The 17,795-nt window shown below is 40.7% G+C and overlaps 2 protein-coding genes across 3 annotated transcripts in view; one reads left to right on the top strand and one right to left on the bottom strand.

Moving 5' to 3' along the window:
* Nucleotides 1–24: 24 nt before the first annotated feature.
* cdc40 (cell division cycle 40 homolog (S. cerevisiae)) lies at nucleotides 25–13,296 on the bottom strand. The gene is made up of 15 exons (XM_026341012.1): nucleotides 13,092–13,296; nucleotides 12,627–12,713; nucleotides 12,117–12,246; nucleotides 11,927–12,013; nucleotides 11,651–11,790; nucleotides 11,097–11,193; nucleotides 10,615–10,754; nucleotides 9,787–9,861; nucleotides 9,625–9,670; nucleotides 8,204–8,305; nucleotides 7,331–7,446; nucleotides 6,224–6,357; nucleotides 3,859–3,935; nucleotides 1,064–1,208; nucleotides 25–553 (listed from the first exon to the last, which is right to left on the bottom strand). Exons 1-15 carry the CDS (start codon nucleotides 13,281–13,283, stop codon nucleotides 376–378), a joined length of 1,746 nt encoding a protein of 581 aa, XP_026196797.1. The 5' UTR covers nucleotides 13,284–13,296; the 3' UTR covers nucleotides 25–375.
* Nucleotides 13,297–13,766: 470 nt separating this feature from the next.
* Nucleotides 13,767–17,795, top strand: part of wasf1 (WASP family member 1) — a 46,627-nt gene continuing 42,598 nt past the window's right edge. The window contains exon 1 of one of the 2 annotated variants that reach the window (XM_026341483.1): nucleotides 13,767–14,091. The gene's annotated coding sequence lies outside the window, so the exon portion shown is untranslated. The remainder of the gene's footprint in view (nucleotides 14,092–17,795) is intronic. The other variant, XM_026341482.1, reaches the window with a different exon arrangement.

Here is a 17,795-nt window from a genome sequence, read left to right as displayed (position 1 = left end):
ACAAAGCTTCAGTTTCTTAAGGGGTAAAATGTACACAATGTTTATTTCCACATTAGGATGGTCATACAATTAAAATCAAATAATTTTACCAAGGACCACAAAGGTTTAATACAAAGGACATTGGAAATTAAACTAACAAAACATGTATCTATTGTGCCTTTTGGAGTAGAAACATTTGGAAACAAGTATGTTTACGTTTACCTTTGTACAGATATTACATGAGTTTATCTTTGAACTCTCATGACAGGATACAAAAATACACTGCTACAATAAGACTGGATACCAGTCTTGTGGCTTTCACTCAAACACCTTTCACAAAATCCAGGGGACAACCAGTCCCGTTCCGTCTCTAAAAATAAACGCCCACAGACAGATCTAATCCCACAGTTTGATCTGTCCATCCCAACCGCAAGTGATGACCTTGGACGTTTCATGTGGATGCCACAGGGCGCTGATGCACACCTTATCGTGAGCTTTGATCCTGTGGTACAGCTTGGTGGTCTTCCAATCCCAAATGTTGAGCTTTCCATCTGCATCTCCTGACACCACATAGCTGGAGAGAGAGAGAGAGGGGGGGGGGTGAGGATGGAAAGATTAGCACTTTGCTAAAAATGATTTCTGTCTCCACTTCACCTGCCAAAAGGTGGGAGTGTGAGTTTTTGGTATTTAGTCTAGCCAGAAGTTGCTGTGTTGCCATGGATACTGGAGAGAAGTGAAGGCAACTGCTAACATATTTGGGAGGTGGTGGTTGAGAAGATCTTAATGGGTGTCTTGGCTAAAAATTAAGGTGCTGGACTGTTGTACTTTGATCTAGGAGTTTAGAGATGAGATAATAGAAGAGGTTGTTTTCCACAGCTCTCTATCAAGCAGAGGTATATTTTTATTACTTCAAGCTTTCCCAGTTACTTTGCACTTTCACACTTAGTGCCTATTCTGGTTTTCATTCATTTCCTCTCTTCACGAGTGCCAAACAATCCAGCATTTAATAAATATTTTACTAACTATTGTGAACTACAAATATGATGTGAGAGTCTCCAAATCCAGCTTCAGTAACGAGGTTTACCTCATATCTGGGGAGAAGTCCACTTGGCAAGCATAGCCAGCCACCATGTGGCCTTTAAAGACCTTCTTCTTGTTCAGTCTGAAGCGGTTTTGGGCTCCAAAGATCAGGATCTGATTGTCCATAGATTGGCATGCTAGCCATTTACCTGGAATGACAAACAGACAGACAGCATTAAGATGACTGCTAATGTCAAAGGCACTACACAGTACTTCAATACTACAATGGTAACATAGTACAAAATGCTTACAACTTGAGGGGTGAAAAGATTCCTTTTAGATTATCATGCACAGTAAGCTTTAAATTTTAAAGCTTTAAAATTAGTTGCAACGCGTTTGAACGTGCTTACTGGTTTGCTAAGTAAGCCCGATTAGCATATTTCTCTACAGCCAGATGTTTAAGCAGCCACTAATATATTTGATGTGGTTTCATGATGCTTAGTACACTTAGTATATTCTAAACCTGGCAGTAAAACAAGTCCATTCTAGTAGTACATTAAGTAGAGTCAAATATTTTTCACCAACAAATAAGTGATAATTGGTGGATATATGCCCCAAGACAAAAGTCAATTTTCAGGTTAACGACACTTTAAAAAGACGCTGAACTCATTCTGCCATTTTTAAACCGGAAAGATAAACACAATTTAGAAGATAAATGAAAAGAGGTATTTCATTAGTTACTGCTCAGTTAACAACGACTGTACAGAGAATTTCAGCTCCTCACAAAAAGCACTCTCAGAGTCACTACACAGTGATAAGAAGCAGCGCTTCTGTGTCAAAGCATTACACGACTCGCTGCACATTTTCAAAGGAGACATGTTGGAAATAATTAATGTGGTATGAAAAAGATATCTAGTGTCGGTGTGAGTGTCCTCCTCGTACATCGTCCCTCACAAAGCAAATGAAAAAGACGCCACAGTCTACAAATGTCAAATGCAAAAGGTGCAGGAGAAGGAAAACAATGCGGCCAATTTCACCAGCCTGCTCACGCTCTCTTTCATTAAGATGGCAAAAGATGGCCAAGAGGGAAAAAAGAGGAGGACGCTGGGTTCCATTTAGGCGTGAGAGAATACCGAACGGTCTCCTACCAAGAATGCATTTGTTATTCACACACTGAGGAGAAACAAACTGTGTTGGAACAAATAAGAATGGTGCCCAAGGGTTGTGAGTGAGTACATGACAGGGAGAAATCAAGGTAGGTAGAGATTGAAGGAAGTAAGTTGCGCATGAAAGGAGTTTCCACGACAGAAGACTGATTACAAAGTCAAATACGTTTATATTTGACCCCTCCACTATATTTTCCTAAACAGGAAGAGCGAGCTGTCTCTACAGTGTAAATTAAAACTAGAAATAATGACAAAAATCGGAGGTAAAGTCAAGAAATTAAACATTTCTATATACTACAGTCACTCTAGTCTCCAGAGACATGCTGTAACTGGATTCAGTCAAGACAGATAATGCAGTGGAAGTGAACACCCATGAATGCCCTCCTTGAGAAACAGATGCCTTGCTGCTCCAGAACTGGCTGCATTGTTAATTAAAACAAGAGAGAAATGAATGTGCACAGACAGTGTGCGTAGGAGACTCAGGTCAGCTGGCATCGTGGACAGAGTTGCCAACAAAAACCCTAATAAGGTTTGCAAACTGGAAGAAAAGACTGCCGCGGGACAGGATGAACAGTCGACAGGGTGGAGCTAAGTCTTGTGGAGTCCAACTTTAATTTGTTTGTATCCAAGCGAAGGATACACAGTACAGAGCTTACACACACACAGAGCTCAAAAAAATGAAAAGATGACAGATGAGTGACCCCATCAGTGAATCCTGTACATGAAAACGTGATGATCACCAGCTCCTTCCAAAGTTTTACTTGCCAGTATACGTTAAGGTACGCGTTCAATGATGATGGCTTTTTCTCAGTTCCCCCCTGCCTTCAAGAAGATTTCACCTCCTATCTCACCTCTTGCCTGGGACTCCCCACCAGTCAATTAAAACCAAGGAAACCGTTCGGATAAGAGTGAAAAATCTTCCAGAGCCTTAAGCAAGTCAAGTCGTCAACAAGTAAAGACTCCTGGCTGTAGCCTCATATTCACCGACAGGTGCAACAGTTGTATTGACCTTTTTATAATACTGTCAGGTAAGAAAATGAATAACTGCAATTCCCAAAATGTCAAACAATTCTATTAACAAATGGAATCTAAATCATCGTTTCCTATAATCCTGAATATACTGTATAAGGTATATAATGAGGTCTATATGTAGAGTTACGCACGTATACTCTATGCTATACTATAGTTTGTTTAATAGTGGTGAAGTGCCTCTCCTCGTCTTGAGCTTGAAAATGAATGGGCTCTTAAAAACAAACATCAATGACTCTGGTGTAACAAAGAGTTATGACTGTTTTTCTATTTTGTTTCCCCCCATTACAGCTCCTCTCGTTTCTCGCTAACGCACACTGGCATGTCATTAATCGAACGTACTGGCTGCTGTGCGCTCTGTAGTTCGCTCTCTCACCCCGCTGCATTAGCACACATTATAGTGTTTTAACAGTGCTCAATGAGACGTTTGTGACAGCTGGCACACCCAGAGTAAACAGACACACGACTGGAAATCACGTAGATGATATCCATCTATCAAAACTGCCTGAGTCTGCCAGAGCCTGATGAGTTCTGGACATTCCCATTTATACATTCAATTAACTGAACTGCCAACACTGGAAGCTTTAGGTTTATTTATCCCCAGAGTCCTCTGTACTACAGTATGTGCTTGTCTGTGTGTGCTCTGCCATGATCGGACACTCACCATTGGGAGAGAGTGTCACAGCTGGCATGGAGTGCATACTGGGCTCGGCAATGTACTTGAAGTCCACGGGGATGTCCCTGAAAAAGGCACAAAGCAATGTCAATATATGTGGAGATGGTTTCAACGCTGGATGAAAGGACAAGCTGAGCAGCCCTAAAGCAAGAAGTCAAAGGAAAACATTAACCAAAGAAGTTTGTTTACCATTGCAGCTTGTTACTGAAGAGAAAACAGCTATGGTGGATAAAAAAAAAGCAGGCAGCATCAGCCTAACAGCGACAATATGTAAATAACACAATCTGAGGAAAAACACGCTTTTGATGCACTGGAGACTGTACCGGGAACCAATTATTTCTTAATCCCTGCTTCGCTCCTCGGCCTTGCTGCCATCTTTTACATTCTGCTGCATGTCTGCTTTAGGTGAGACAGGACATTTGACCATTTGCTATTAAGTGGTCTGCAGAGATCTATCAAATCTACAGTGCAGTGTGTATCTGCCAGGAAGATAGCATGCCAATTTCTACTATTTTGCTATTGATCTTTGGGACTTGCTGCAAACTAAGTGAATGAGTGCCATTAATGTGTCTTTCCCCTCTTACTCTGTGTGTGTTTACATCACATGAGGGCTAAAGAGCAATAACCCTAAACGCTTCTTGCTATCTGCTTACACTGAGGCCTTGTCTCTGCCTCTTTCTCTGATTAGTAAGCCAGAAGCGACTGCGCCAAATACAAGCACACAAAAAATAGACTCTAAAGAATGAAAGAGTTGTGTGAGAAATGCACAAATTGGCAAACACTAGAATTCATGAGCACAGCCAGTCACAATTAAAAGGGCCATTAAAGGCTGCAGGCATACCAAGCTTAACTTTGCTCTCCAGATATAACTGCAGCGAATGTTTTGTTGTCTGGAAAACATGACAATCTATAGACTGGAGATGTCCATGAATAATAGAGGACTGATTGTTGTTTGCTGTGTTTCACATTGATTGAGCTTGAGACAATAGTGAAAACAGAAAAGCTTTGGTTTGCTTTTGTTCAGTCATTACCACTGCAAAGATATTTAGATATATTATATTAAATTGAATTTAAGCGTCAGTATGAACTTAAAAACCATTTTGAAAACAATTGAGGGAGGGTTAGCTCGAAGATGGAGTTGAGAGCTGCGAGCCAGGTGGTATCTGTGGGATAAAGAGGGACAGCAAAGCCACTCTTTGGCTCAACATACCACTCGCCTGCTTGTTCCCACGCTGAACTAAAAAAGCCCGTGAGAGATATCCCCTCCGAAACAAGTGTGGAAAACCTCTCGGGATATGTTCCATTTTGTCCTGTTGACATTTTATTCTATCCTCCACTTCGACTAAAAAAAAAAAAAATCCTTTTTACTAGTTCATTCCCACAAGGTCACCTAAGATTCCACAAGAAACTTTCTTTATCAGCTGGTCTTTAAATATTTATCCTCTTTGAGTAATAAATACCGCTATTTGTTTATCACCACAGGAACTCCGGTCAACTGCAAGCCGCTTCAGTTGTCCACTAAGTGTAGAGCTGCAGCACGACATAATGTAATAATTTCTAAATAATAAAATAAAATGAACGAGCTTGTAAAATGGTTTTGGTAATGAGGTGTGGGAATGTATTTCTCCAAAAGAAATTAGGTGTTGAAAGGAAATTAGCTTTAAATCTTGTCTGACCCGTCAGTCATGCCAACACACCAATGTTATAATATGTAACTGGCAGGGATGCAGGAAGCAGGCTTACAGGGTAAATGCTGGACCACTGTCAAAGTAGAAATGTAGCTTTAAGTAAAAAAAAAAACAACAAGAAATTCACAATGTAACAGATGCACATAAAACAGGCTAGTTCCAGCAGAAGCCATGACTCAAAGCGGCAGCACAGCTGGTTGAACTGTCCAAGACGGGGTCGTCTGGATATGTGTTGACGTCTGGTCTTTTTATACACGAGTCACGAAAGGATCAGTACAAGACCCCTTCAGCAAGCCCGCTGAGTCAGAATAGTTTGCTTTTAAATGTTTGACCTCAGTTTGTCTGTTGCACAGAAAATTCAAAAACACAAAGCAACTTGATGTTGCCAAGCTGCAGCTACATGAAGGTGTCAAACAACTGAACCACAGCATTTACACTGCTTGAATCACACTAAATGCCCTGCTGCAACCCTGTACAACAACAGAAATTTTCTTAGCTTCAATTTCTTTGATAGCGAGTTTCCTCAAGCTGCTGCCAAATCCAACCACAGTCTTCCATTTTTAACCACTAAGTACTGGCAAGCTGCATCATACAACACATAAAACAATGCACTCAAATTCCAAATACTGCATCAGTATTTCAGGCTGCTTTAAGCCTGTACTTACCACTCCCAAACTCGGAGACTCTTATCATCTGACGTGCTGACAAAACGGCGATTCTCATCAACAAAGGTGATGGTGTTGACGGCTCCCAGGTGACGATCGTACTCCTGAACTACCTCACCTGTCCTAATGTCCCACTGTCGACAAGTCAAAGAGATGGAAAGCGTCAGAATGGAGGTGAACACACTTATCTATTACAGCCCAAAACAAAACATCCAGCCAAATGTGTTCAAATGCACATTTTCAGTCGTATGCAATGCTAAATATTGAAATAATCTCAATCTGTCTTACTGGGAGAGCGATAGAAACTCACAGAGCAGAGTGTTGATTGTGTCAACACATTGAAATGACTATACTAGATTACACACGAACACACGTGTTGTCTACACATATGCATTCTTATCGTAACACTTTAATACCAAATCTATTTCTGCTTTTCGTTTTTTTTTTTTTTTTTTAAATCACACCCTTTGGGTTATCTCAAGATCAGCCATCTGTTCTAAAAATGATTTAACACTCATTGCTGTGCCTGACACTGTGATAACGACTATTGTTCATCTGGACGATTAGGAGACAAACTCTGTGGCAGTTACATCAACATCTTGGCATATTTTCAATTACTGCTGACACTGGAAGTAAAATGAAATAAAACAGCTGCCATCTTTGCTAGTCGTACAGTTGATGATTAGGAACTGTTTGTTCTCTCAGACTGGTACAGCCACCTTATCTGTAGATGCTCAGGGTTAATTGTTCAGAAAACTGTTTTTGTGATAGTGTGATTTGGTATTTAATGATTTTCTGCTTTGCCACAGATAGTTCTCTTCTCTTTGCCTCGTTCCCACTCTAATGCTGCCTGTGATAAATGACTCTGCTATAGTCCTGTCAGCCCCTAAACTTCTCGCTGTGCGCACACACACACATATACACACATCAATACACACTCTTACTCTATATTACCAGGATATAGAGAGTGTATTTCATGCTCCCGTGGGCGCAAAGGGTATACACAGAAATTCATGTGTGCATCTGCTTGGTCAACTGGGAAATAACCACGAGGTGAAGGCGGGAGCTGAATTTAATTGCTCACAATGCACCAAGTGTCGGCTTTACCTGAACAATCTTCTTATCTGACATCCCGGCAACAAAGAGGTTCTGTTTGTCTTCGTCTGGGTTGAACTTGACGCAGTACGGCACCTTCCTGTTGGTGAAGCGGGAGATACATTGGCCTGTGGAGGGAAGTAAATTGAACGTCAGAGCCCCAGAATAATCCACACTGTTCAGAAAGGTACAACTCACTATGTGTAAAATTTTAAAACACAGTGTACGACTTTCAAGGCTGTATGCCGTCTCCCTTGCAGGAGACAATGCCTCAGCTGCAACACAAAAAAAATCTGTTTCCTTGTGCTCATTCAACAGAACTGAGTCACCACAGGATGATGCTACCACCACTGCTAAGGCGGAGAATACAGGATATTAAAAAGATTGCAACTCCAAGAGGCCCTTAAGATTAGAATGGAAGCTTTTCAACATCAGAAAAGACACATTGGTCAAAATATACACATCTGAATATAACGATTAACATGGAACATAGGTGTATATCAAAGTCTGGGATATATTAGATGGTCAGTGACCATCAGTTCTTGTAGATAACATCAGAGTACGCTAAATCCCCAACTACCCATAAGAAAAGTGAGAAACTCTTATCTGTGTAGGACATTAAGTATTTGGAAGATGACTACAAAGAGGACTCTGTTTTCAACAAGTGGGGGATTTAACTCTTTTCTGCCCTCTGCTGGATTGAGACCTCTTCACCCCTTCAGTTGAGGATGTAATTAGTTATACCAACGTTTTTTTGGCCTTATCCTTCTATCGAATCAAAGGACATATAGCACGTCTCATTCATGCCCCGTACATTGTCAATTTTTAAGAAACACAAGATGAGGCTGTGGAAAAGAGCCCGTTTATACGAGTGTTCCGGCCCACCTGTCTCCGAGTCCCAGAGTTTTAGGTAGCGATCATAGGCAGCGCTGAGGAACTGGGTCCCAGTGTTGTTAAAGCAAATGTCCCGTACTGCTTTGCTGTGGCCTGTTGCAGAGAGACAAAATTTGCACACACATTAGAAATAAATAAATAAGAAATGCCAAGTCTCCCCCAGCTACATTCTTTTCACGCCATTTTGAGTTCATTTGAGACGGATCTCGTTACGGGAAATACAGTTTGTTGAGTATAAAAGATCATGTGGGCTATGGAAGACGAGGGAAATGAAATCTTAAAAAGGAAGGCTTGGAAAGAGAGAGAGAGAAAAAAAAACACATTACATGCTCCATCTGTCTTTTCAGCTGTTCGCCACCTTTTCTTATTCTCTCCCTAATCCAGATCTCTGCAACCCAATGACTTTTTATTGTGCAGTATAGGTGACGAGAGGTCCCTGTGGGCTCGGCGCATGCAGACACCTCCCCTGTTAAAGCTGGCTTTTATCGGGCATACACCGTTTCCACAGCGATAACGGAGCCCACTGAGGCCAAGTGTCTGCCTGTTCGCTTGCTCTGACTCTGTTTGCTGACAGACCAAAGACAACTCTGCTGCTGTAGAGTGTTGATGGTTTGTGTGTGCAGGGGACCACAAATACACACACACCTGAACAGGGAAAGCGTTATCAAATATATCTTTTGTGTCAGACTGCATCTAAACATGAAAAAACACACAAAATAACATGCACAACCCCCATAACCTTTTATATTTTATGAACTGCTCCCCAACCCTGCTGAGTATAACGATGTAATTTCTAAAGATCATTCCAATAAATAAGAAAACAAGGAAACAAAAGAAATACACTATCACTTCAAAGAAGAGTCAAAGAAAGAAAACTAAATCTTTTACTACGCTGACTCCTCTCCATGTCTTGTGCCCTCCCTTGTCCCTCGTTCCCCTCTGCCCCTGGGCTGCTGAATTATGCATATTCTGTGAGGGAGCTGACAAGCAGAACCACAGCTGCAAACAATCTCTATTCTGACCGGGCTGCTGTCTGCGGGACGAGTGTAAGAATGACCTGCATGCATTAGTCTAAACCCCCCACACTGCATCTATTCCAAAAGAAAACATCCACACACCCTGTCAGCGGTCAGTAGATGTGTCATTAGTGTTACAGTCTCGCTGAGCTCACAGCCTGTCACTGCTGGGCATTTCCCAAAAGGCAGGTTGCATTTAAGACCTCGAGCATCTTCCATATCAGCATGTTTGCTGATGAGCCAATGTTGTTTATAAAATGTTAGAAATTGGAAGCAAATTTCATCATGTTTTTTATTTTACTTGAACCATTTCATACACAGATTGTGAAGTCACCATATCAAAATTCAAGATATGATTCTGAGTGGAGACGCTTGATGAGAACTCTGCTCACTTACCAATAAACGTCCGGATACACCTCCTCTCGCCGTACACTTCCCACAGCTGCGCAAAAAAAAAGAAAGAAGATAAAACTGTGAAGTGAAAACAGATGTGCCGTGCTCCAGCACGACATCTAATTGAACTAGTAGAAACGAAAAAGTCAACAATTCAAATTTTACCTTGATCTTACAGTCCATGGAGCAGGATAGAAGCAGATGACCAGAGCTAGGAAACAGTCGGATAGCACTGACACCCTGGGTGCAAAGAGAGAGGAGAAACTGATATGCTGAATCATAATGAAATGGGCAAATTGAGTGTGCCACACCACGCACACGTTTGTAACAGAGACAGAACTTAGGATGACTTTCCTCAGGTTACTAAATTAGGATGACTTTCTTCAAATTACCAAACTCCAAAATATGCTACAAAAACTTTGGTGACACCATATGGGCCGTCCTCCATCCATTATCTTAACATCAGTACTTGCACTCTTATTATCTTGTCAAACCTCTTTGTATTTCAAATTAGGCTCTGAAGGCTGTAACTTGCTGTGCGAAGCAGACAGGAGCCAATTTACAACTTCAGTGACTTCTCTCTCCCTGAAGCATGCTGGGAGATCTGAAGCGTGAATCGCATATTTCTTGGAATACCCCTGTGTTTGCCTTTATATTTGAACCACGAAGACGGTGTTTTTGAATGTGACAGAATAATCTCTGATATTTCAGGAACAAGCTGATTGCATATGGCTATTATAATTTTATTCAAATATACCCAGGAGGTTTTTACAGACTGCCCTCGAAATTCCTACTATGTCTGTTTGATGGTAATTTCTGTCTATACACGCACAGACATCTATGTTGACTCTACTCATTTTGCATATCAGGGTCATTTTTAACACTTAATTGCTAAAATCAGCAAAGCTTGTCTAGAAATATTTCTTAATTGATATATACATTATCATTAATGTACATAAAGCCACACAAACATCTGTGTTCCTTCCCACTGACCTTTGTGTGTCCAGACCAGACATGAAGCTGTTTCTTAGGAAGGTAACACTTGTCTGGAGCTTCGGCAGAACGCAGGTTGATGCCCACATCCTGAGGAACATGGAGGTAAGACCTGCCCTGGTAGTCATACATATCTTTAACTGCAAGAACAAAAAAAGAGAGAATGTAAAAACTAGGAGCACATGTGGATTATATGCTTGAATGAACAGTTTGTAGCCACCCCATGTCTTCAGATGTAGCGGTCCTAAACACTATGTTATTACTAGGCACACATTCCCTAAATCCTCAGAAAAAAATGTGTAAATGTATAAATGCCTACAATCCTATGACAACATGGCAAAATTTATATAATGAGAAAGAGCTAATAATAAAATCGAAAGGCACCAATGTATGTTGTGAATGTTTTTTTTACGAACTGCCTTCTTCAACTGAAACTAAACATTCAATATCTGTTAAGACTATATTGGAGGGGACAGCAATACCGTGGAGAATAGTCTTCTCTTCTGCTGGAGCATCTTCCTCATTCTTTCCTTTCTTCTGCCGTTTGGCTGTGATCTCATCCAGCTCTTTCTGCTCATCCTGTAAAACAAAATAAATTTTAATTGTAAAGTTTATGATTTATTTAAAGATTATGTTTAACCTGACCTCAGTCTTACTTCAACGCAAACTTTATGCAGTAACTTCTTCTGCTCCACAACAGATTATCGTAAAAGGATATCACAGTTCATTCACCAGTAACGTTTTGAAAGTAATGTATATTCATTTGACCTTCGTGTTATACGTTGTTTCACTAAAACTGGGGTGCTGGCATCTGTTTAAAATGAACACTGGAGCACCCTTAGGGAGGCTTCAGCACATGTTAAAGAAGAGGCCACCTTCTTAAAATGCATATTGTGGGATTTCTGTATAAAGGGGCTCTAGAGTGTGCCGTTTTTTCCTAGCCTTAATACCACATTAAGTGGTAAGTTGTTTAACTATATGAATAAGCAGCATTCTGACACATTTTAAAATTCTGTAATAATATATGAAGCATTACCTCAGATGGTTTGGCTACATCTTTCTCATCTACATATTTTGCCCATGGTCCAAGGAAACCGTCAATCTCTCCCGCATCTCCACCTTTGATCTTTTTTCTTTTCTCTGACTTCTTATGTCCACTCTCAAACACAGTTAGCCCTGGAGGAAACATCACTATATGTTAGAATTGTGAATGTCTCTTACACAATACATTAAGCACCATAAAACAATAAACAGAGTTTAAATTGTATTTAAATAGGAAACTTATAATAAATAACATGTGATTAATGGTTACCTTTATTTTTCTCAGCCTCATCCACTGCGCCAATGTAGTTATTGGAGGATACATCCTGTGTATCAATAGAAGGATCTAAAGCATAACCTATCAGCAGAGTAGAGAGAGTTGTAAGAAGCTTATTAATATTCACAATCCATATATTGACAACACTGACCAAACCCTGGACTGAGGTGAGACACAAGCTTACCATAGGTGGAGAAGGTCCTCCTTTGCTGTTCAAACATAAAATCGTTGACATGAGCTGGTTCTGCATAGCCAGACAACATGTTCCTGGGGGCAGCCATCTGCTGGGTTTTAAATGGATTCATGGGTCCAAACTATAAGAAGGCAAAATAAGAAACTTTTATGAGAAATCACAAGGGACAAATCTTTTTACCTGACCCCTTTTTTTTATAGTGTAACTATTAAGCATGCTTTTAGGTAACAGTAATTAGCTTGACAGACAAATAGGTTAAGACACTTTATTATTATTTATAAGTCACATAAATTAACATATTACAAAAGATATGGAAGTAGGTTAAGTAGATAAAGCCAAAGGAAGTAGATTAGGTAAAAATGCGACTGTAATATCAATAATAAATACAGAAAAACATAGCGTCCCATCAGATTTAATTATCTAACTAACTATAATATATGTTAAATTACTGTATGTATCCTTCTAAACGTGCCACAGATACACGGAGACTTTTAGACTTACCTCTGGTGCAAACAGTGTGTCAAATGTTGGGTTATAGCTGACTTCTTTCAACGAAGGGTCCAAGTGTGTGCCAGTCTCAACTGACTCCTAAAATAAAAAGCATACAAATCAGCAAACGGGCTGTCGATGTTGGACGAGCATTATAGTACAATATGTTTCATAAGGCAACTGATAACAATATAAGCTGATTATTCTTTCACATAAGATCCCACACACTACAATAGCCTCTTGGTCAATACTCAGTGTTTCCCGCTAAGTAGCGACACAAGTTTTGCTTCGTATCACTGACAACGATTGTTAGCGGTTCATATTAAAACATTACTTATTCAGTGTTTCCCTCGACCTAATGTAGCGTTGCGTTTTATCTAAACTCAGTGCAAATTATAGCACCTAACTTCGATAATCTAGCTAGGTTAGTGTTTTCTTTAACGTTAAGCTAACGGTTTGCTAATTTAGTTAGCTTACCTTAACGGCGACCTCAGGGGCTGAATTGAGAACAACCAAAGACATCGTGTGTCCAGACTGCAAAGGTTTAAGGTGAGTCGTGGCATCTGGGTCCACTGACTCCACTTTCTCGGCACTGGTGTTAGACTCCGACTCATTTTCTGAATCAGAATCGCTACCGTACGAAACGAGGGAAGATATGGCGGCAGACATGTTGGATGTTGTGAATTCGCCGGAAGCAGGTAGGCGGCACTTCCGTTGTGACATAAACGTATAATCTGTAGTAAAGTAAAAAAAAAATTAAGGAACATTTTAATATTATTAGACATTTTAATAAAAACAAAATGAGTTAAATACTAATATTAATACATTTAGTGAACACTCCCAAGGAGACAAAAAAAGATTGTTAAAAAAATGTATAAATGTGTCAGAATCACCTCTTCATGAATTGACTATGTTTGTTCTATATTAAATATTGAATATACAACACATGTTGTATTTGAAGATTTATTTGCTTACTTAGTTTTGTATTAATATTATTTATATATATATATATGCAGTGCGAACACGCGCACGTTACCGCGAGCCTCCCGCGAGCACACGTTTAACGCACGCGACGCTCTCTCGCGCCCCAACAATAGAGTGGCACGTACCATTGTGACTGATTATAACGGGGACATTTTTCTTCTGAATAAACGCGTTTTCACTCTGTGCGCGTCGAAGAGACGGCAGACGTCGCGCAGGAGGGAAAAACAGATGGATGTGCATTTGTTAAGAAACCAGTTGATAGCTTGAGCGGACCTTGTTTCTTGCCACTTCCAGCAATATATTGGCAAAGAGTCCCTCTGGAGAAAAGTCCCTGGACTGTTCTCCGCCGCCGCCTCTTCCAGAAGGAGTACATTTGGTATCAGACCCAGTACAATCATGGATCCGACCCGGGGATTTAAATTCTTGGACACGGTGGCGTGCTCTGCTGCTCAGTAAGCATGGGAAGAAAATAAGATTTTACCAGACGTATCAGGTATTTAGTTTGCTTGCTTGCTTGTTTGTTTGTTTGTTTTGTCACCGGTGTGCACATTTTTTGTGTTAAACTTAGAAAATGTGACTTTAATAATAGCGCTACGTCAACGCAATTTGATCTGAGCACAACACAAACCGAGTCTCCTTGTCGGAACATGATCCTTCAACTGGAGCTGCTGCACTAATAACGGTCTTGGTAATTTAACCCTGCCTGGCCATGGCTGGCCACCTATTACACAGGTGATAAATGTAGATGTAGTAGATGTTGACACCGCTGGGACTTAAAAGTGTCAAGGAAAACACTTAAAGTGCCGCTAATATGTTTAATTGTCTGAGGAAATACATGCGCGCACTTACATCGGGCTGATTCGTTTTAATGCTGCACATCTGCATGAGCTGCTGCAGCAGCAGCAGCAGCGTCTTGAGATTGACACTGAGAAGCATCAAGGTTTGTGGAGGAACAGGAGAGAAAATCATCGCGATGCCCCGCAAACTGTCCAGCATGTGCAGAAACATGCCACAAATCTCCTCTGTGGTGTCCCTCGTTTTTGTCCACGGGGCTGTAGCCTTTCAGTTTGGGTACAGTGTGATTATGGGGACCGCAAGCATCGGAAACGCATGATTTAATTTTCCCACTACAAATGCATTGACTTGCCTCACAGAGGATAGGGGCTGGGGTCTATTCCAGCCTGCCTGGTTTGCAGTCATGGGGGATGGTAGCCTTCAGCCCAGTGGAAATCATGCTTTGTGAAATTCGAAACCTTTGTATTACTTCAGAGGCACAGACAAAGAATATTTGTGTGTGTACTACTTGAAGTACAGTGTAAAAAGTGGGCATGTGGATCAGGGTCTTTGAGAGACTCTTGTGCAGATATTCCTTGCATTACGTGATGCCAGCTCATGTGGAGCTGTATGGTATGTGGCTTACATTAAACAGACCTTATGCTCTGCATCCGAAACCCACTGTAGTTTGGATATATTTTCTTGCTTCACAGCTTCACAACAAGCCTGTAGTAGAAATTTGTGCTATGAATGAATTGTCTTTTGAAACATCAGCTGCAGAGCCATTGATAAAAACCTATGTGAGCTGCTGCCGTTGACAGTAGCTTGCTGCAGCCAGTTTGTCCCTCTGATACATTAAAATGATCATATGTAACGCACAAGGCACAAACTAGGGCTAAGTAGGATGTAGATGTCGTAGGGGTTGCATGTGACGTGAAGGAACTGAAAAGGATTTAACATATTTGATTACTTCGATAAGGTCATTAAAGAATAATTTACTCAGGACGGGTCAGATTTGATCATTGTTGTTTCACAAGAGGAAATAATTTTATGTCTAGACATCACAGAAATATCTACAAACACAACTTGCTGATTATTCAAACTAAAATTAGCCACGCAGCTTTGTACACCTACACTGTCTGGAAGACGGTGCAATGTACAGACAAGGTGCTCTCGGATCTTAATTAATCTATAATAATACAACCAGATGAGGTGAATAGATGTAGTTATTGTATAGCCTATATATGTGAAAAGAGCTTTGAGTCCTGACAAAATTGTCTGAAGCGCCTTGCAGCTGTTAAATGTATCAGTCTGCAACAGGCATCCAAAGTGTCTCATGACAGAGTGGCAGCTATAGGCTAGGTTTTATAACAACTCAGAAGGATCATATGGCATTTGCCATTGGCTGAATTTAATATTTGCTTCAAGACATAATCCAGACCCAGTGATCGGATTCACTCAGACGTTCAGTGGCCCCAAATCACTGCTATCGTATCGTTTCAGGCAAGTTCTTTTGCAAGTGGGTTAACTCCTGGGCTTTGGTTGTTATAATTGGTATGCTTTTAGCTTGCAGGAATCTGAAAGAACAGGTAGAAATAGGGAAATTTGAAGGGTCTATTCATAAAACCTCTTCTTTTATACCTGAAACTATATATAAGGTGCTAATATTTACCGAGCAATCAGCCTTACCTGCAGTCAGGTGTATTCACACAATAGAAGAGAACATATTGCCACAGTTTTATCTGATGGTTTATGAACTCTTTGCTGCTAGAGATGACATTCCCACACATTTTGTAGTTCTCATGGTTTTCTGTGTTTCTGAGGCCCTTGTGCTAGAAGAGCTTGGCATACCTCCTGCTGAGGCTCTTGGACTTCTCTTATTTGTTGACATTGCTCTGATCCTCTGCCAGTCTCTGGCTTTCTCATGCTAGCAAGAAGAATATGTCTTTCTCTCGCTCTCTTTTGTCTTTCTTCACAGAGGTGCAGAGGGGTGGTAAGAGGACACACACGGCACACACATTGCAGAGGGAGTGTGTAGCAAGAGAAAAAGGGGGGGGGGGGGGGGGGGGGAGATAACAGTAAAATGAGTGATGACTGCCTGGCATGAGGATGGGGTTGGGGAAAAGGTAGGCCAGGGTTTCCGGGAAAGGCAGAGGCAAAGAAAATTTATGTGTGTGCAATGTGCAACACCCCTTTACATGCCATTTAGTGCAGCCACAGACAGACCTCCTATCTCCCAGAGGCTTTAACACACAGGAGCTATTGTTCTTCCTCTTGGCCAGGCCCACAACCCCATAATACTGCTTCTGTCCCTGGACTCAACTGGCTTGACAGAGGGACACCAGAGTTCAGTTAGCCCCTCTGACTGGTACTTGTGTCTTACAGCCACTACCTCTCCCACTTTCTTTCCTGCTTTGTCCAGGTTCATTCTAGATTGTGACTTTATAATGTGAAAGAGTTTACAATAATTTCTTTTCCTTTTTAAACTACTTTTTTAGTAGATTGGGATAGTGTCACTGCTCTTGTCATGTTCCTATACATTTCTCTACAGTTCCCAGCATAGGAGTTTTTGTAATAAGCTTCATCACAACACTTAATGTGTTGTATTAAAGCAGGTATTATTTGCTAAAGCTTTTAATTTAACACTACTCTGGAACAAATATAGTAAGAAAATTGAATCTATAAAAATAACTATTTTGATTTGGTGAATTGTTCAGACGAGAAAGTCTTCTATCATTTTTACTGCCTTCTCACTCTTTATTTAATCCACCTAATCTTTTTCCACATCTTTCATAGCTGGGTGACAGTTTGTCACTCAGGGTGGGCATTGATGGGGTCACTCAGTGAGTGAACAGTTTATCTCCGAGATAGACCTGTTTGACTGTGTCTCTGCCACTGGCAACAGGCAAAAACACAAAAGTCCCACATCAGTTCAGAGCTGCCTGCATTCAACTGGAGCAACTGAGCCTCCTCATTTCTGTCCTCACTTTCTAGATTGAAACTATCACCAGCATTTTTATTCTTCTTCTGTCACTTGTTTTATGTTTTTAAGTATCTTTTCCTTTATAAATATAAACAGCAGCTTCCTACTCACTGCCTTATAATTTTGAGCCTAGCTGCCTTTCATATGTGCCACTTGTGTTAAATACAACAGGCATGCCCATACTTTTGGGCTTTACAAATAATTGTATTTGTTTAGACTCGCAGTTGGTTGGCACTTAAGTAACCTGGTTATAGTCGACTTTCCCCGAGAAAGGTGATTTCTTTATTGGAATGTAAACAAGAAACCTGGGTTCAGTAAGATTAGGAAATCTGGTTAGATCTGGTTAGATTTCCTCAGGTAGATTACACCCAGACGCATAGCATGATTTTTAATCAGGTTTTTACAATTAATAGCTGACTGGAGAGGTTGGGTGAAAGGAG

This window comes from Anabas testudineus, chromosome 24 (genome assembly GCF_900324465.2).
Source record: "Anabas testudineus chromosome 24, fAnaTes1.2, whole genome shotgun sequence".
NCBI classification, from domain to species: Eukaryota; Metazoa; Chordata; class Actinopteri; order Anabantiformes; family Anabantidae; genus Anabas; species Anabas testudineus.
Note: the sequence above shows the minus strand (reverse complement) of the source record. Positions and strands in the feature narration are given on the sequence as shown.